The following is a 19,810-nucleotide window of genomic DNA, read 5'->3' on the forward strand; positions in this document are numbered from 1 at the left end:
GCGTTGTCCATTGAGCAAGAAATCCGCCCTGAAGCTGCACGTCATGGTATTGCTTCAGCAACCAGATCGCGGCTCTGCCAGTCAGAATGATAGGACGAGCTGCTAACAAGGGTCTGGTCAGGACTGTGCAGTAGTTTATTGGACTGGGCGCTACAAGAGCAGGCAGACGGACCAGTCACAGCGGCAGTAGAAGGGGATACGAAGCAGACCCAGCCAACAGAAATGTAGGAATGTAAGATCCTGGGATCAGGGAAGCTGACTTTGTCCGATGTAGCAGAACCTTTCCCAGTCAAGTATGAAGCCGGAATGAAGCCTGCAGCCAATGTTCCAGGACCTGACCTCAGCGGCCTGGGTTGCCCTTTGTCATGGGAGCAAGGGAAGGAAAGTTGGAGACAGTCGCTAAGGTTGGCCAGGTACCCGGGAGTACCGCGCCACACATTGTTGGCGGGTGCGGGACCTGCAAAGACTTCTTTCACCTCCCCACTCCGGCGTACCGTTGCCCATTGCAACACGCTCAGCCGCCAGCTCCAAACCATCCCCAACCCACGATTCCGCTTTCTCTCTCCTCCTCCTCTTCTTTTCCTTTTCTTCATCCTGCTCCCCTTCTCTTCTCTACTTTTGTGTTCACTCTTCTCCCAGTCCAGAAGTGCCCTTCTCCCCCGTTCCCCGTTACAGCCTTGTCGACGGTCTTCCCCCACGTCGGTCCTTTTGCTCGGCCAGCACCTCGTCTTGGACCTCCTGTTCCCACCGTTTTACTATACCGTTTGCCTTTCTCCTCTTAAATTTGGATGATGTTGTTATAACTTGAAATTCGGCATCCTACGCCTGCCTGCTTCTCGAAGCAACTGCGGTAGAAGATTTCGGTTTCCAGACGAAAAGCCGACAACCCAGAATACAAGCTCCGAGGGCTGGCCTTGCAGAGTGCATTGGACGTGCCTGTATGCCTACATTTTGCACAAGGAATTGACCCCGACCTGACTGCTACCGTCTATCCATTCCGCCCTCCATCCTCTCCGCCCCCACTCCCGGACAATCCTACGTTTGAGTTGGAACTGGCTGGCGTTGTGTCTGCCGGTCGACTGAGTGGAGGAACACATACACAGTCAAAGGATAATAGTTCCTGATTTTCTGAGCTAGGAACTTGGGGGGATGGAACATTCGTCTCCTCTTGCTGCTATGCAGCCCCCCTCTGTGCTCTTCGGTCACTGTTTTCGGGCGGAGACGGCTGCTTCATTCAAATCCTTCCCTGCAGTAGGAAATTTTGGCCCGAACAGTTTCAATTTTAAGGAACTCTCCAAGACGAAAGGAAGTCCAGATTACTTCAGTGTGAAGCATGTTGGAGGCTCCTCTCCTACCGCAAGCTTAGCTGCGGATCTTTCACAGAACTTCCACATTGACCAAAGGTAATTGCCTATCTTGCGGTGTATTATTCGCTGTCAATTGTTTTTTTTTTTTTTCCTTTGGATTTTCTTGCCTAGGTTTGCTACTGACTTGTCCACAGTCCTCAGTTAGTAACACCGCGGAGATCGCTGTTTTCAGCGAATTTGTTTGGTTCGGAAAATGGTCGAGGTAATATGTCCCCCTTTAATTGGCCAGCTGATGGACATGGACATTCCAGTGAAGCTAATCACAATTTTTTAGATATAATGACAACACCTCCTCTATCCTCATCTTCACCGGCCATTTCTGTTGATATGATGGACATGTCCCCGTTACCGCACAAAATTCCCTACTCTCACCAATCAGATAGTGACTTGGAGTCTCCTACGGCTGATCTGTCTAACCCTAAACCTAAGATATACATCCCTAGTCCTCTTCAAGATTCACCAATTGGGTCAACTCATCCCAACATTCCGCCAGAGTAAGCTGCCGTAAACATTCGCTACGTTATGCAAAAGTAGTCCTAATATTGATATTATTTTAGGAGAAAACGGGCCGCTTTCCTCCGTCCTTCATTGATGCGAGCTAAGGCTCATGGTGGAATCTCTAAAAGTCCATCAGTGAGCAATTCTCAACCATTCGTGAAATTTGGAAATGGAAATAGTAAGCTCTCTACGTCGACATCGCTTTCATTATCTGAGATATTTGAGGGATCACCGGAAAGACCAGCCTCACGGACCAATCCTTCAAATGAACAAATGGGACTCTCTCGTCCACGAGCTCCCTTTTCAAGTTTCGTCGGACAATCTCGCGGAAACGGGTCTCCAGGGCATGGTGCTGTGCGCAAGGGTTCCAATCCATTTTCTCGACCTAGGAAACAGTGTAGAAGATCGCTAAGCATGTTTGAGCACCCCGACGATGTAATGAATCAAGACAACGATACCAGTGTGAATATCCTATCTTTAAGCGATATGGAAGAGGCACCTACTCTACATTTACCTCATTTCATCCCAGAAGATCAACCCGACAGCCTCCCCAGGATTGAGAGCACTGTTTTGGTTGATATTCTTGATGGGAAATATAATGATAAATATAACGACATAATCATTATTGACTGTCGATTTGAGTACGAGTATGAAGGTGGCCATATAAATGGTGCTGTCAATTACAATGACAAGGAGCATCTTGCATCGAGGTTGTTCTCTGAGGACATGAAGCCAAACACCATGTTGGTCTTCCATTGCGAGTACTCTGCTCACCGTGCTCCTATTATGTGAGTCGTATTCCCAACAACCACCTTTTCACATCTTTTGCGAAATGTCTTTCTTACATATCGATTTAGGGCCAAGTTTATTCGACACAAAGATCGCGCAGTCAATATCGACGAGTACCCCAAACTTACATACCCCGAAATGTATATCCTGGATGGTGGTTACAGTGCTTTCTTTTCCGTGTACCGATCTCTCTGCATTCCGCAAAACTATGTTGAGATGGCCGCAAAGGAGCATGCCTTTGCCTGTGAAAGAGGCCTCGGGAAAGTAAAACAACGGTCAAAGCTTGCCAGAGCTCAGACATTTGCTTTCGGACAACATGCTACCCAAATGGAAGACAGTCCTACTGGGCGCTGTCGGAATGCTAGCAGTGACCGCAACCTGTCTCTGGAAATCCCGGAACCTGGACGCTTGCCTGGACGGCGTATGTTCAGCCACTGATAACTTTATCAATGATCTTTGAATTATGGCGCTGAACGCTTTTATGGAGTTACGTTCCCTTGTTAATTTTTTCTATTCTGCTCCGCCAGTCTGGCACTACCAGTCCCTGCGTTTTTGAATCTTGGACCAATTCCATTTAGCCTTTCAATCTCGGCTCCACGCCGACCTTTTTTGACATTTCAACAGCTTTCGAACAAAACGAAATCGCTAACATACTTGTGAGACTTACTTCATCATTCTTTTGACCCTGCCGCCACCATCGAGGTCGACCAAGCAAACACTCTTTGCTGTGATAGAACAATTTACTGCGGGCAACATACATTTACTCCATTATAGGATACTTGGAGAGATACAATTATCGGCTCAGCAAGTATTGAGCTTCCGCTAATAATTATCCGACACTTTATCCACATCTTGCGACATATCGCTCTATGAGTGGTTTAGCTATTACCTCACCGGAATTGACTTATATATTTCCTTTTTCTAAAGTTTCGACAAAAACACATACTTTAACAACTTTCATCCTCATCGAACCTTATTTCCTATGTTTACATCTGCATATCTAAGCGCAGCCATACTTTCGGCCCACAGTTCGAGGAACAAATTGATCCATTCACCAATCCATCCATCCCATCACTCGTGCCGGAACCTTCTCCGCAGCAGGAACATATCCGATTTTATGAGTTGCTGAAGCCATTTATTCCTCGGTTCTTGTTCTGCCCTGGGTTTATTTCCTCTAAATTGCGTTACGCCGGCTTCAGTACTCACTCACATTACATTTCTCAATCCATAATCACCTCGACTTCTTTCTGTTTGAATGAAGTTCTGTTCCAACAACTACCTTCTGTGAACCACCTCTTTAAATCTACTCATCCTTTTTTTATCATCCAGCATTGTCTCCCGTTCTTTATAACCCCGTCCGCTTTCTCCCTCTCCCCCCTTCCCCCCTCTCTCCCTTTTCACTTTTTTTGCCCAGGGCTTGCATGTGTGACCTAGCCAGAGATGCGAAAAGAGATGTGGGTTTTCGGGAGGTATTTTTGAATGGTCGGGATACACTGTGTTTATGCCTGAACAGAAAACAGGGAGATAATTAGTCGGTTGATTGTGCGGCTGCGTGTTTGCTGGAACCTTCAATCAGGACTTATGATATTGGAGAATAGTTGCTGGATTATTGAAGGTTATGAGAAGTGAAAGAATCATGTGTTGGCGGACGACGGACTGCTAAAAATGATGGGTGGGAGGATTGACGTGATGTCCCCTTTTGCTTTGTCCTTCCTTTTAACCGTCTTTCCTTTTTTCCCATCTCTTTAACAACAAAAGGTATTACGACAATGCCATGTAGAAATCGAATTAGAGAAAAAAAAAAAAGAAAAAAAAAGAAAGCAAAAGAAACAAATAAAAATATTCATAAATTATTAAGAATTGCTTTTTTGTAACTATTGTTGATCCTCGTAGTCTAAGGTCGTTCATTCCAATCGCCAAACGCGTCCCATATCCAAACACGCGATTCAATTTAACCCTTTTTGGAAATTTCAACCTCACACATGTTAGGTGTTATACAATCCCAAAGGACAAGACCTAAAAAAATTCCAATTATACCGAACTCCAATTGCAGATATTAATACAAATAAAACAAGATGAACATCGATGACATTCTCGCCTCCGTTGATCAGCCGGACCTTTCATCTCCTGAGGCCACTGTACTCGATGCGCAGCTACTAACACGGCTTTGGGTTACAGAGAGGGGCGTGCCGGAGCTACTGCCGTGGCCCGGCGCGCTGATGGAGAGGGTTATGGAGAGGGTTCGGAAGCAGGTGAGTGGATATCACATATGGATTGAGTGTTTTGTGTTTTGTTGTTTGCGTGAGAGTGGTGCTGGGGTTCGCAGAGATTAAGGATGCAGGGAGGTGGTGACCCAGGAAATGTTCCATCTAGCATCAATTGAACCAGCAAAGTTTTCAAACTACAATAACTAAAGAACATATATTATATATTTCTCCAGGTCGAAAAAATTGAGGACCTCACCGCCGCGGCCTCCGATCCCTCAACAAGCAAAAATCCAAACACAAACCTCAAGCTCTCCATCCTTCAAACAGACCTTTCGCGCACCCAATATGTAATTCGCTCCTTGCTACGCCAACGCCTCTCAAAACTCACGAAGCACAGTTTGCACTACCTGCTCCTCTCGTCCCCACCTCCCTCCTCGTCCTCACCCTCCTCACAATCTCACCACCAACGGCAATCCTCCCAAGCAACCTTCAACACCCCCACCCCAACGCATCCCCCTTCAGCCACAAACGCCTATAAATCATCCACAAACGCATCCACAGGAAAACAGCCCCTCCTTTCCCCACAAGAGTCCGCGTTCCTCCACACCCATCAATCCCTCCTAACAGCACACTACAACAGCTCTTTCCTCTCGACCTTCCCCGCACAGCTGCGACGATTAGACGACAATGCGGGCGGGACAAGTATGATTCAAGGCCCCGAGACGAAGGAGGTGGTGTTTGTGCGCTGTTTGGTGGAGGAGGTGAGAATTGTTATCCCCGCTGGCGCGGGTGATGAGATGGGGGCCGACGGGGATATTTATGGTCGCAGGATGAGGTGGGGAGAGGTTTGGGTTGCGAGGTGGGAAGGGGTTAAGGAGGCGTGGCGGAGGGGGGAAGTGGAGGTTCTTTAATCTCAGGGTTTTGGAGAAGGGTTTAGGATATATGGCGCTTTTTTTTTTCTTTTTTTTTTTTCTTTTTTTTCTTTTTCTTTTTTTTATCCGGTTTCATAGGGTGGATGTGTCCATGGTTGGATTCCAATTTTTTGGTTGATTTATGTTTTAACTACCATATGGCTCTGAGCCGTTTAAAGGTTGGGCGTCATCTTTTCTATTTTGTTTCTTATCACATGGCGATCGTGTTCTTAGACTTGCGCACTTAACACCGCATTGCGTTTCGGCATATTCAATGATTGATGAATAAGAGGATGCGAGACTCGATGGACCATTCCTAAAAGAAAATGACATAAATTAATTGTAATCTGTTGAAATGGGAGACGTCTAAGCTCAGGCTCGCAAAGTAAATCTAAGTACAAAAAGGGCGGAGAAGTGGAGGTGAAGGAGGTTCCTGGCAGTGAGGAAGATCTCCGGGTATCCTTGGGGTATTTGTATTTTTTGTAAGAGAACGAAGCTTGAGAGTGTTTATGCCTGGTTCACACACTGCACGTATATTCTGGTATAAAAGGGGATGTGTTGGAATCATTATCGCTCGCTAGAAGGCCATGCGACCACACCTATTGAAGCAGTGCTGCGCCCGCTAGATAGTTACAATGAACCAACCTTCTACCTCCATCAGGGTGAGTTTTGTCACCGTATATTAAGTTAACGGTCACTGACGATGTGACCACCAGTTCTAGCAACAGGAAGCGGTAGTAAACATTACAAGAGCTAGACCTGGAGATTATCAAAGCAGAGAGAAACGAAAATTCGCGATGTATTCCACATATCCATTGAAGAACTCCACGCCAAGATAAGATATTATGGTATTCAATGTCCGCTTCTCGTACATGCCGTAAACTCATCATGGTGTGCAGGAAGGAAATAGAAGAGCTAAAGACAGCAAACCCATATTGTTCGCTCCTTTTCCAAATTTCCCATATGATACCGCTCCAATTTGTAAGCGCAGGCGACGTGACCCAAAGCCGGCGGAGAAGCAAGGAAAGAAATGGAAAATGAGCGCATGTCGCTGAGAAAATGAGCTTGGAAAGGAAATCGCTGAGCTGAGCTATGAGGAAAAGCTCGCTTCGAAAGAACTAACTGGATACCTAGAGGAGAGTAAGGCAAGGATAAGGAGCCATAAGGAGCCCAGAAATCAAGAAAAATAGAGGGAAAATGTAGGGGGAGCCATCTAATGTCATCTAGCTACGTGAAAAAAAGGTGTCGCTTTCGTCTTCCGCGCGCGGCGTGTGTAAGCGTAAGTGATTGTCTTGTCTATGCGTGATATACATAAGCTGGTGGGTCAGAATCGGGAATTCGATCGATGTATTCGCGGTCGATCAGACTTTCGATTCTCTTCTTGACCATGTTCACTTCGGGGTTGAACCGGGAGGCCAGCTGAGAGATTACTTCTGCCATCAATTGGGAGTGAGAAAGCGTTTTTCTTTGTCTGGTGATGGGTTTTGGGAAATTTATGGTCAGCGTTCCTTTCCTTACTTATGCTTTGGAGAAGAGGCGGCATGTTGCTGGGGTGGATTAGGAAGGGACGAGAAAGTTAAACCTTGGAAAACCAGGGTGGAGAGTATACACTTACTTCATAATTCGAACAATTGCTGCTTCGATGCTGCCACCGCGCTCCTCACTCATCTTCTTTTCTGTTTCCTGCCGCTCGTCCTTATTTTCAACTTTGTTGCCTGCACTGCTGACAACACCAATCTTAATTTTAGTATACGGGCTTTGGAATTTTTCGTTGAAGAAGAATCGGTCTGTCGGCTTCACGTCTTTACTCATAGGTTCCTTCATTAAAACTTGAGTTTTCCGCACTACAGCGAGTGATTGCAAGTTTCTCGAGAGCTCGCTGGTTGGGATATTTGTCCGCGCTTGGATTTCCTCGAAAGTGAGAGATTTATCTGCAGGTAGATCATTGAAGAGGAGGAGAATGACCATAGCGTAGGTGGATACATTCAAATCGTGACGAGCGACTTTCCCATTGGGTCGCGGAAACGTAGCACGAATATCGGCAGTACCCATACCAGACTGCCATGAAAGTTTGCGTCCGTTGTGTTGTCCTAGGTAGAATTGTTCGAAGCTTTGCTTGAGCTGTTCGATGTGCTTCGGGTAATTGCAATGAGCAGAAGGAGTGCCGTCTTTATTGGAGCTGGTAACCATTTCCATCGGCCACATGGTGCTTGTGAGCACGCTTATTTCGAGGTCAATACGTTTTGGATTCGGGTCTCCTTGTTGCGATACATAGTTCGCATACTTGGATGTGAGACCACTGGACAGCTCCATATCCTTGAACATCGCTTCTAATTTTTGAGTAAAAGTGTTACCGACTTCCATTTTCATTTTTTCGATCATCTGCCGCTCTGCCTCTGTGCTTGCGGATCGCTTCATGAGGAGTCTCCGGGAAAGGTGTTTCTTATAATAGCTCTCGAAGCAATCCTTGTCGCGAATATACCTGAGTAGGGTGATTCCATTCTCCAAAAGAGTGTCTATTTCTTCCTCTGTTTTACCTCGAATTCCTTTTTTCAAATTTTCATCAAAGAACAGTGACAGATATTCCGAACTTCGAGAATTCACATTGATAAAATCAGCAAAGCTTGTTGTAATAGATGTTTGCATTGCTTGATCCCGCATGAAAGCCTGCTCCCAAACTTTATCAAACACGGCCTTCAACTGCAGAACATCATTTACCCATTTTATTGCAGCTGCAGTCTGCAGGTTTACTGGGCCCTTGTCATCAGTGCCCTTAACCTTGGTTCCATTTTGGGCTTGTTCTGGTGGTTTTTGGATCGGTGGAGGCCCTTGGGGAATTTCATTGGCTGCTTTATTTATCTCTGATCCTAGTTCAGCAATCCGACCCTGTACAGCGGATGTCAATGCCCGTTTTTTGACGTCGACCCTTGAATTCAACTCGTAGACGTTTTTCAAGTCTCCTAATCGATCGTTGTCTAGCATGTATTTGACCCCGCTATCTGGCAAAGCCATGACATCTCCGATGTGTTGTTCAATCAAGTTTTCATCAATAACCTGTTTGATCTTGTGTTCTGTCATAGGAGACAACGTGTGTCGACAGCGATCTTCCTCCTCTTGTAGCCTTTCCGCTACCCGTTTACAGAAAGTGGAGGCGTCTGCTGTGGCGAGGAGGTGCTGGCCTTCTGCGAGGTAGAAAAGTCGGCTCGACTCCAGAAAAGCGGGTTCAAAAGAAGTAACATAAAGCTTCCCCGACTCCTCTTCCTTGTCTGTTTCATACAGGCCTTCAAGAATGTACATGCAATGCCGTATTAGAGCTCGATCAATAATATTTCCTTCTCGTTCTAGACGGATCATGAGTAGAACAGTGTCCTCAAAGACCTCGGCAACCGTTATCGGTCTATCACCTCCGACATATGCCTTCAGGATGTAATCACTGAATAATAACATTGCCATGGAGTAGATCGACGGGCGTTGTTTATCCTGAAGGATTAATTTATTCTTTCGGAGATATTAGTACATACAAGAAGCTGGTAACCTTGCGGCTCTGGAAGGAATGGCTACGTTGGGATTTTGAGAATCTTACCAAGTACATAAGCACATCTGTAATCATGCCCATACAAAGCTGATGATCTTCCCAGACTTCTTTGAGCCTCAACAAGAAGCGTTCGCCAGCTAATTTTCTTTCGTTTGTCTGATCCAGGGTGTCTACCGTGTCCCCTGCCAAAGCAAGCGATGGGGCAATAACCGCGGTAACTTTTGCCAGCACCTCATTTTGAAGCCAGTTCCTTTCCAGTTCGACTACGTGATCGTAGAGGTCTAGACCCTTTTTTATAAGAACGAGCTGGTATGCATTTCGGTACAATTCTTCGAAGGATAGGTGCGAGGCGTTTTTTGTATGGATTTCACGAATGGAAGCAGCCAGCACAGCCCATGAAGTTTGGAAATTGGCAGAGCTGTCTCTTGCAGCTATGCTCTAATTTAAATAACCAAGGGTTAACTGAAATTCTCTAATGTTTCGTTTCATCCCGTGGTGGAAATATTTTGCTGATGAAGGTGCAAAGCGAGGAGGGAACGGAGGCCTGGTGGGGTGACAGATGCAAAACTTACCATTCGCGGAACACGAACTTTGGTTTTCTGTTTCATCGCCATTCCTCATTTACAAAATAACATGTTACCATTTCCCATGAGAAGCGAAATCTCCCCTGGAGCTGGAGAAAAAAGGGTGAACCGCCGGAGTTCACTGTATAAGGCCGCTGTTACCTAGGCGGGGGAAATCACGGCAAAAAAAGCCAAAAAGGAGTGTAGGCAGCGACTTAAAATTAAAACAATACAAATGAAAACAGGATGGATACCGATTCTCCATAGTCCAATAACACGGAGCAGCGCATGGAATTCACCTTCTTTTCTCTGTGACGGCGACAGAGACCTGAAAGACGTGCATAACACATTTGATGCGACGAAGCATGTAATATAAACGAAGCCCTGGAATAATGTATTTCCGGATTAGTTTCCGGAATAATTATTTATCCGTTAATTCGCTGTAATTATGTCATGCCAGGAAAAAAACTGGAAGAAGAAATACCTCCTGAGATATAAAGTGAGATATTCCATAGCTCAATAGTTGACTATTTTATTCCCTTATCCAGAATCATGGCTTCCTCCCGACGATTAGTCCAGAGCTTGGCAACTCGCGCAAACCATGTTTCGCTCGTATCGCGCTCATCTAGAACTCGATATTTCATTTCACCTTCATCCACGACCCGCCCAAATCCCTCGCCGCTCCTCTCCTCCCAATTTTGCAGATATAGCCCAGCCTCCATCAGGACCCATTCGTCTCTTACAGACAGCAAACCTGTGACCCCCGAAGATGCTGCGCAGAATGCCCGGCGTCGCGCAGAAGAGCGCGCCTTTCAAATTACATTTACCTGCAAGCCATGCGGTCACCGCTCATCACATCGAATCTCGCAACATGGCTACTATAAAGGAACCGTACTTATCTCTTGTCCTGGCTGCAGGAATAGGCACGTAATCAGCGACCATCTTAACATCTTCATGGATAAAAAGTCTACGCTGGAAGATATCTTGTCGGAACATGGCCAGACCCTGTTGAAAGGGAAGTTGGACGGTGATGTGGAGTGGTGGGAAGATGGCACAGTGAGGGCTGTTGCAGGAGCCTCTGAGCGTGAGGGGCAAGGGCAGATGGGCCAGACGGCTCAGCAACAACAAAATGCTGGTGTTCCACGGGAACAGGAACAGACCAAGGAGCAGACGGATGAGATCAAGCAACCCGGACATAGAGGGCAACCTTGACCAATCGTGGTGTTATTTTATTTCTTTCGAGAGTTTCACTTCCGTGGATATCTATATTTGCAGATATGGGTTATAATAGGGGCGTTGCTTGGACACTTCTCTTCATATGATACCGGCATTGGAATTTTCTTCGCGGCTTTAATCACTGTATACTATATTACACATGAATGATAGAGACATAAAATGCTGTGTCATCTTGCCAGTTGATGAAATTCAGACTAGAAATTTGAATTATTTCCCCCCCGAACGCCATTTATTTCCGAAATATCACCATTGGGCAATGCAATAACCTCAATAAATGTAAATAGAAGAAAATGGTGAGAAAAACCGTCTACCAACCACGTCTCCGCTCTTGATATTCTATGCCCTTTTCCTTCCTCTTCTCCCGCTTGCAGTCATTCTTCCGCTTCTTTTCTCTGCCAAACTTCTCAGGATCAGTAACAGCTTCGACGCGCCTCTTGACTCTTCTGGCCTCCCGTCTGGACCTAACACTCTCACGAGCAACCGTCAATTGTGTTACGAAATCAGTCGTGCCTAACCTCTTTTGCAACAAATCGAGGATCTCCTGGCTGCTACTAACAAGGGACTTGTAAGTATCCTGGAACTGCTCGTCGAGGGAGCGAGGCGCAGGGATGGATGGATCAGTTAGATGTAGTAACGGAAGAAGAATTGTCTGGAGAGATGGGGTTATTTGAGCGACGTCAAGATGAGTGCAAAGGGCTGCGAGAAGTTTCATGGAAGCCTTTTTACTGATCAAAGAATCTGCACGGGTGGTTCTTGGTTCTTGCCGAAGGATGGCAGCTGCTCGTTCGAAGATAAATTCGATTGCTGGCTTGTTTTGTTTCATGGGTTTCGCCGCAGCTGGGTCAATGTTGTCGCTTTCGTCGCTATCGTTGCTAACATCGTCAGGCAAATCTTCTACCTTCTTTGAAAGCTCGAGGTTATTCTGGCTGAAGCAGCGTCCAAGGAACACCAGGTTTCTGATCGTTTGGGTTGCGAGATCTTCAGAAACGGTTGTTGACCTTAGACATAGCAGACTGGCTCGCATAATGTCCAGCATCGTGCTGCCTTCGAGTTTAAGACCAGATGCGCTGATGAGCGGAACGGAACCATAACCGATGGAGGCATTTCCTTTCGCTTCGTCTGCAAGCCATATTCCAATTAAATTTGCTGCGCATGACTTTATCCAGACATGTGGATAGAAAAGGCTTTCGCAAACATAGCGCCAAATATTCTCGCAATCCCCCGACAATGCGATGCCTGGAAAGAGTTGGCATACTTTTGTGAAGAGCTGTAGCGAATGATATAGCACTTCCCATCCTTCCCCTTCGCGATTCTTCACTGCAGGGCCAATGATTCGAGGCAATCGGTGGGCAACAAACCGCACTTCATCATCCTTATTCTTCCGATCTGATTCCAAGAATATCCTGATTGCTTGTAACCCAGTGGTTGTGAGCAATGGGTTTTGGGATTGTTCCAACCAGGACCGGAGAGGAGAGAGCATAGACTGTAGCTGTTCTGAATCAGCACGGCTGAAGATATCATGAAGAAGAACTCCAGCCATCTCCCGACATTCAACTGCGTCATCGTTAGACATAACCATTACCACTGGTATAAAAAAAGTGCTAACAATATCCTGAGCAGGGTCGCCATTGGTCTTTGAGAGAAGAAGATGAATCGCTTCCATAACACACTGACGGCCTTCTTTATGCTGATAGTCAAGGTTTTTGGCGAGGAACCCAAGTTGTTTTGTCCATCTGCTCTTGGCTTGAGGGTATTCAATCATAAAGTGTACGAAGACGCCTCTTGCGAGGTCGCGAGCGCTCCTTGTATGATTTGTTACCATCATCGCCGCAACATTGTCAACAAGCTCATATATCTCAGGAACGATAAATTTACGAGACATCACTGCCCGAATGAAATTGAAAGCAACCCCTTGGCGATCAGGTTCCTCGATATCGGCAGTTATTCGCTTCAACAAATAACCAAGGTGAGAGTCCTTCAGCTTTGTGCTCTTGAGTTCGCGTAGAATGGAAGCGATAAGTTTCAAGGCGGCTTGCGCAGCTTCTGTATTTGTGTTCGGGGCTTCCTTGATCATTTTAATGGCTTCCATTAGATATACCTCAGAGTTTCTATCGAGTTCGGGGAGTGGGATTTTAATGATCGTGGATAGGAGCCTAATGGCAGACAGTTTGACCTCTTCATAGCTCTGTAACATGGCGTCTCCAATAACGGGAAGAAATCCGGCAACGTTGGCGGCAGTCATGAGCGATTGGTGCTTATTTAGTACGGCGCGGAGAACATCAAGCGCAAAGCGAGAAAGCTTGTAAATATATGAGGATGTGCTTCCTCGATTCATGCGGTTCCTCGGATTGAGCAAATTGACGATGAAACGGGCTCTGTTTCCTTGCTCATGGGTTTCAATCTGCAGCGCTTCAGTTTTGTATGACTCCTTTATCACCTCGTAACAGAAAACTAGAAGATCGCGGCTTTCAGCACCAGGGTTCCGCAGCAGGCCGATGCCAATTCGTCTAAGCAGTTCATCGACTTTTCTGATGATAGCGGCCGTGAGTTTCTCTCGCAAAAGCGCTTGCACTGGGTTGATAAGAGCCGAGAGATGGCGAATTGTGGAGATTTTCGCGAGAAGCTCCATGGAATCATAGCTTTTGCTACTTTTTACCTCCTTCATTTTGCTCACATACTCTTCAGCGTCCTTTTCCTGGCCAACGGTGCCGAAAATATCATCCATCACTACCGCTGCGAGGGCGTCAAGATTCTGATCCAAGTCGCCCGGCTCAAAATGATCACTGGTCGCCACGAGAATAGAATGTACTGTAAAGGATAACACGTGAAGTTGGTATCCCTTTGTCAACGTGCTCCGCAATTCTTTTAGTATATATCCAAAATAAGATGGCCCAAGAATAAGTGCGACATCAGCGAGTGTTCTTCTGGTCAAATCTCTAGCATCCTGAGACCGACTTTTAAGAACATTAGCTAGGTCTAGAAGTAGGGAGGGGAGGAGAAGAGCCATGTCTTCCTCAGGAAGAAGCCTCAGTAACTTGACAGTTATAACTGCGACTGGAATGCGAAGATGAACTTCAGATTCATCCTTCTGATGCACAAATTCGGATAAGAAAGGGATGAAGTTGCTTTTCAGTTCCGTGTAAATGCGAGTTTCCGCAGGCAAAGTCTTGGAGAGATTGGTCTTAATTGCAGGTTTTCCCTCAATGCTTTCCACTTTTTCATCCTCCGTAACAGGTTGTTCTTTTTTGCCAATAATATTCATCGCTCGAGACAAACCATCGGTCAGCTGTCCTAGAAGACGTATGACGTTCTTTTCCATTCCGAGGCGACTTCGCACGTATCCCCTATACCTACGGAATATTGCTCTGAATTGGTTCCACTCTAACCATTCAGACAGAACCCCGATAGTTGTAACTGCCTCCGCCGCCAGGTTATGGGCACTATCATTTTCCTCTTGATCAAACACAAAATGTTCAATGAGAGGTAGGAAAAAGGAGCTAATATTTGAAGACTCAAATTTTCCTCGTTTAGCTTCAGCAGCGAGACGCCGCAAAGCTCGAAGACGACGATGTTGTTGAATATGGAGAATATTATTGAAGAACGATGCCTCTTCATCACCACCAGCTAGTAAGTCCACCATGCCACGAACAGCCGGGTGGTTCGGGTTATGCTTTATGAAATAGCCCATGATAGACACGAACTCCGCCCGAACCATCTCGACAGGGTGTTTGGCTCCATTCCGCAACGCAGGCAGCAAAATTTTCTCGAGTAAGAAAGCGTACTCTCCATTATCATCCTCTAGCTTTGAAACAACGCTCTCGATAAACCTCTTCAATCCAAATGATGAACTAGATCGAATTGCAAGCTCCTCTTCGTTTTTCACATGATAGAGAAGATTGAATAGCAATGGATTCCATTGTCTAGACGTAAACTCCTTATATTTCTGTTCATTTATTTTGTTAAACGCCCCAAGTCGTCGATCGAAATCTAATTCGTCAAGTCTTTTGTCTGAAATAGCATTTAGGTCTGCACATAATTCGGCAACAGCTTTAAGGTCGACTTCATGGTTTGCAAATGCAGAAAATACGGAAGAGAGCACTCCACGGTTCGGATTATCCTTGAAGTAATCGAATAGAGAGGAGATGACTTCAAAGATTCGCCGGCTGAGGTCCGCATTATCGCGTGGATCATATAAGGGTAGGAAATATTGCATGACACGTAGAAGTCCGCTTTTGGCTTTGGGAGGTACTCGATCTGCAGGTTCATTAAGAAGAAACGTTACTGTACTAATTAACTTCGTGGTCTCTTGTGATGATTGGACAAACGGTGCGAGCTTAGACAGCGTCTCAATTGCAGCCATCGTAAGTTGACGGGTAGATTGACTTCTAAGGAGAAATTCGACATGAGTCAATATGTATTCGACATGAGGTGCCAGTACTTTGCACCGAATTAGATCTGTTGTTGCCGCATCTGGTAAATTCTCCGGATCGTTTATCTCTCCATCCGCGCGACTAATGAGGCTGTTCAGGATCTCATTTAGAACGAATATCTTGACTTCCTCACGGGCAGATTCCACAGCCAGACAATCAACTATTCGTTGAATGATCTGTTGGTTTCCGTAAAGGAAGTAGAGTGCTGATTTAGGGCTGGATGCCCAAGTATGGAATAGGTGAAGAAGGCCGGATACGCTTTGCGCCGTTTCCACGGAGAAATTGCTTAACCTTGGGCTGATAATCTCGTTGAAAATCAGGGGCATGTATGGAGTCCAATCATAATAGGGTGAAATAGAAAATACCAAATCAAGGCAATGAACACCTGTCTGCCGGATGCTGCGAATGAGAGATGAGTGGTGGTTTTCTGAACTGTCCTCCTTCAACTTCCTACCTGCTCGGACAAGACAGTATAGAATCGCATTCATGGAACGTTCAACAAAGGGTGACATCTTCGTCTTCAAAGTTTCGAACATCGTTTCCACCATTTTCAGAAGACCATACTGCTTTCTGACGCCAATTATCTCTTGTTCTAGAGGTTGGACATGCTTGGCGTCGGTTTCGAGGACACTAACATCGTTCAAAGGACCAAACGATATTTGAATAAAGTTGTCAAAATCATTTTCAGAAAGCTGGGATATCGTTCTTAAAATGGTTTTTCTGCGTGCCTCCTGGGTCCCTTGTCCACCACGAGAGCCCCCGCGAGCAACAATTTTGCCATACAGAAGTCTTAGCAAAACCGGCAATAAATCTGCACGGTGATCTTCCTTAATCGTATTAGCCTCTTGGCTAACATTTAAGAAAACAGATAATTCATCTCGGAACCTTGCATCATCCACAAGATTCAATATGTTCGTCTCATATGGTTGAATTGCTGGCGACTTCCATGTGAATATAGCCTTCAGTGCAGATTTCTGAACTTCCGTATCACCGTTACCAAGAAGGCCAAGTAACGCTTCATGGACCTCTGCTGCCTTGTATAAAACCTTGGGGTTCACGAATTTTCCAAAGATGTCGAGCATAGCTTTCCGGTCGCGCAAATTCCAGGAAGAAGGGGAGCCATATTCTCCTCCACCTGCACCTGAAGCATTGGACTCGTTAACGGTAGTGATGTCATCATCATAAGCTGCCCATGTTAGAAATAGAGGAACAAATAGTCGAGATCGTTTCTCTGCCACCTGAGGCACAGATCCAAGGACCTTGAGAGCTTGTGTTCGAGGAGAAGTAGAGAGTTTTACTTCCGTCGAATGTGTAGACTTGAAAGCTTCTGCAAGCAAAGAATCGTAGTTGTGGGAATCAATGAAATTTAGTAAGGAGGTTTTCTCGATATTTGAAACGTTAAAGCATTCGAAGTCCGACGAGATATGCGATTCCTGCGGCTCTTCCCCAGGCGTACTGGCATCGGTTCTAAGCGAGCCAGGCTCTTGCAGCCAGCGCATAGCAAGCTCCGCAACAACGGTCTCTCCATTTCGCACCTCGCAAATTGCCTTAATTGCTTCACATGCGTCATCCCACAGAGATGCTAGCCTTTTCGATAGCAAGCCAAAACAGAAATTCGGAATAATCCGATCCATCCACTTCTGGGAAGACAATGTTGGGTATGCGATGGCAAGTTTGCGTACTTGCATTGATAGAGCCCTCGCTGCATGGAGGGTTAGCTCGCTTTGTTCAATTTCGATTGCTATTTCTATGTAAGTATTGTTGCCATCGTTCTCCTGAGACAACAAAATTTGTAGAATTTTAAGGGAAAACAGTCTAATTTCGTGTGATGGACTAGAAAGATTGTGGATCAGAATTGTAGCAAACGGCTCAAGGTTGACATCGGTTGCCTGATCGCATTTGTGACAAACGGACAAATAAGCTAAGGTAGCTTCAAGGAAAACCGGGCAATTTGCGCAGTCAGGTCCGTTGGAAACTATCAATCTCCAAAGCTGTAAATCAAGTAAGCCCAATACAGAAGCGAGGTGGACGTAAGCCAAAAAACCTTGGCCTCGAGCAAATATAATTTGGCTTTCTCCAAGGTTGGGAGCTTGTGCCAAAGCAGCCGTTAGTTTACCGTGGAGGCAGCGGACTAATTGTGGAAGAATCGAAGGCTCAGAAGAGAGGGATATAGCGTTGTGAAGCTTAGTATAAGAATTTAGGAATGAGATATCCTGGGCACTTGGATTGGGTTTGCGCAGCCTTTCGACGATTGCATCCTTCCAGCCACTAGGACAAGTCAAATACCCGGGTCTGTTGGGCTCCGAAGTGACACAACGGGCAGTTTGAAGTTGTGGTAATATATGGCAAAGTCCGGATTCGTAATCGCCCCAGAGCGAAGTAATGAACCTAAACCGAATGTCAGGACTCGTATACAAATCGTACAAATCTCATTTGGCACCAATCACATACCGCTGAAAGTATGGGAGCACAACACTCTGGAAGCGTTCAGCCCCGAAATTAGAGAAAAAAGAGCAAAATGGGAGGAAGTAGTCCCTCAGTTGATCATCGCTGATTAATTCCATAATAGGGCGCATAAACGACAGCAATTCATCCATAGGGGACGTCTGCACTGCAACGACCACAGCAGCTAGGAGCAGTTGAACGGAATACCCCGGGGTATTAGATGACTTAACGACGCGAGTGAGAAGGATCATGAGAGCTTCATGTGCTCTTCTCCAGTTTTTAACCCTAGAACCCTTGCGCGCGGTTACGCTAACAAAAACCAAGCGGATGTCAATCTTCATCGCTGCAATGTTGCCATTGTGTTTAATGGATTCAACATGATCACAGATCACATCAAGCACTGAACCAAAGGTGTTTACAGAAGTATGATGAACCAGATTAGTGACAACCCCGCTAAGAACCTGCCCTGCGAGGGCACTCTGGGTTTCATCTTGCACAACAGCGGCACTGATTAGGCAACGCAAGATATCTGCTCCACTTGAATGAATACCACCATTAACCCCCTTAATCGCATCTGCAAACATTGACATAAGGCCCTGTTGATACATTGAAATTTGGCGCGCTCCATCAGTGCTAGCGAGATCCTCGAAAAGGAAGGTAACGGCTCTGTCAAGCGGTGCCTTGTTTTTGTAGTAGACAAGAGCGGCCTTCCGGACCAAGAATGACATAGACTCCGCAGCAAATCTTGTCACGAAGTGTTTTTGTTTTTCCTTCCCAAGGTACGGAGACATTATTCCCAGCAGTTGGCGTAGGTCCGGGACAAGGAGACGGGATAGGAACTTGAAAATCCATGCCAGACATGTAAAACTCCATTCTATCACCTCGATATTTGAGTGTGTAGCGGCGACGGAAGCCACCAACGTGACGGCCGACGCAAAGTGTCTTTCGAATCGCTGGCCCAAGTCCCGCGCAAACTGAGCTACAAGACTCAGCAGGGGTTCCATGCTCATCTCATCTCCTTTTGCGATATACTCGGCCAACAATCCCATTATTCGATCCTCATGATGAAGAATCTGCGGTAAGCTTTCGCACAGTCGATTAACTCGTTGGGAGAACTGAGTAAAATTTTCCGACAGGTTAAGTTCCATCCAGTGCTCTAGGGAAGCCCTGAAGTACGTGTCCGAGTCCGAGTCGCTGTCATCACCAACGCTGGTTCGCCGCACACGATGGATAGGATCAATTTTTAATTTAACGACGCGCTGGGAGAAAGATTCAAATCGGTGGGTTTTTGTCGTCACTGTGCCTTTCTTTAAGAGATTGGCAGGCTTGCCCTGGCGTCCAGAATGTACGGTCGCCATGTTGTGGGCCGCCGAATTGGAATCAAAGGTCTCCTCGAGAGCCGTTGATTAACCCCCAAAAATATTTTGAAGCTTTGCGCACAAAAAAAGGCACGCCATGCATAGCGGTCAAACGATAATCCGGCCATATCTTATCAATATATATCACGTGATAATTGACCTCAAACGGAATTTCTTCGAGCAGTATTCAAGTTGTTGAAACCCTTGATGACAATTTGACAATTTATTTATCCTGCTGAGCTATACAATATTTTCGCTACAATGCCTAAGTCAGGATGTGGGGAGTATTGGGTTGGATTTCTTTTCAATCTCAATATAGCCTTTGAGGACCACATTTCACTTCTACCAATGCACATCCAAGCCGAAGTGGGAACAAACAACAAACTCTTTCCATAAATCCACAATACAACCATTAGTTAAATTTTTGATCGAACGTGGCAATACTTTTGAACATTCCAAGTGAAAGGAGAG

The 19,810-nt window shown here is 45.9% G+C and overlaps 5 protein-coding genes across 5 annotated transcripts; 3 read left to right on the plus strand and 2 right to left on the minus strand.

Moving 5' to 3' along the window:
• Positions 1-288: 288 nt before the first annotated feature.
• Positions 289-3,364, plus strand: HCBG_06061 (M-phase inducer phosphatase; the record flags this gene model as incomplete). Its single annotated transcript, XM_045433110.1, has 5 exons — positions 289-1,403; positions 1,502-1,569; positions 1,642-1,861; positions 1,925-2,653; positions 2,723-3,364. The coding sequence occupies 5 exons, from the start codon at positions 1,177-1,179 to the stop codon at positions 3,090-3,092; spliced, it is 1,614 nt and encodes a 537-aa protein (XP_045286278.1).
• Positions 3,365-4,729: 1,365 nt separating this feature from the next.
• On the plus strand, positions 4,730-5,772 carry HCBG_06062 (uncharacterized protein; the record flags this gene model as incomplete). The annotated part of the gene is made up of 2 exons (XM_045433111.1): positions 4,730-4,906; positions 5,095-5,772. 2 exons carry the CDS (start codon positions 4,730-4,732, stop codon positions 5,770-5,772), a joined length of 855 nt encoding a protein of 284 aa, XP_045286279.1.
• A 538-nt stretch (positions 5,773-6,310) lies between these two features.
• On the minus strand, positions 6,311-10,198 carry HCBG_06063 (Cullin; the record flags this gene model as incomplete). Its single annotated transcript, XM_045433112.1, has 4 exons — positions 6,311-7,243; positions 7,388-9,270; positions 9,356-9,745; positions 9,880-10,198. 4 exons carry the CDS (start codon positions 9,913-9,915, stop codon positions 7,069-7,071), a joined length of 2,484 nt encoding a protein of 827 aa, XP_045286280.1.
• A 224-nt stretch (positions 10,199-10,422) lies between these two features.
• Positions 10,423-11,082, plus strand: HCBG_06064 (DNL zinc finger domain-containing protein; the record flags this gene model as incomplete). The annotated part of the gene is made up of 1 exon (XM_045433113.1): positions 10,423-11,082. One exon carries the CDS (start codon positions 10,423-10,425, stop codon positions 11,080-11,082), a length of 660 nt encoding a protein of 219 aa, XP_045286281.1.
• A 108-nt stretch (positions 11,083-11,190) lies between these two features.
• Positions 11,191-19,339, minus strand: HCBG_06065 (uncharacterized protein; the record flags this gene model as incomplete). Its single annotated transcript, XM_045433114.1, has 2 exons — positions 11,191-17,924; positions 17,988-19,339. 2 exons carry the CDS (start codon positions 19,337-19,339, stop codon positions 11,414-11,416), a joined length of 7,863 nt encoding a protein of 2,620 aa, XP_045286282.1.
• Between the last annotated feature and the right edge of the window lie 471 nt (positions 19,340-19,810).

This window comes from Histoplasma capsulatum, assembly GCF_000150115.1.
Source record: "Histoplasma capsulatum G186AR genomic scaffold supercont2.8, whole genome shotgun sequence".
NCBI lineage: Eukaryota > Fungi > Ascomycota > Eurotiomycetes > Onygenales > Ajellomycetaceae > Histoplasma > Histoplasma capsulatum.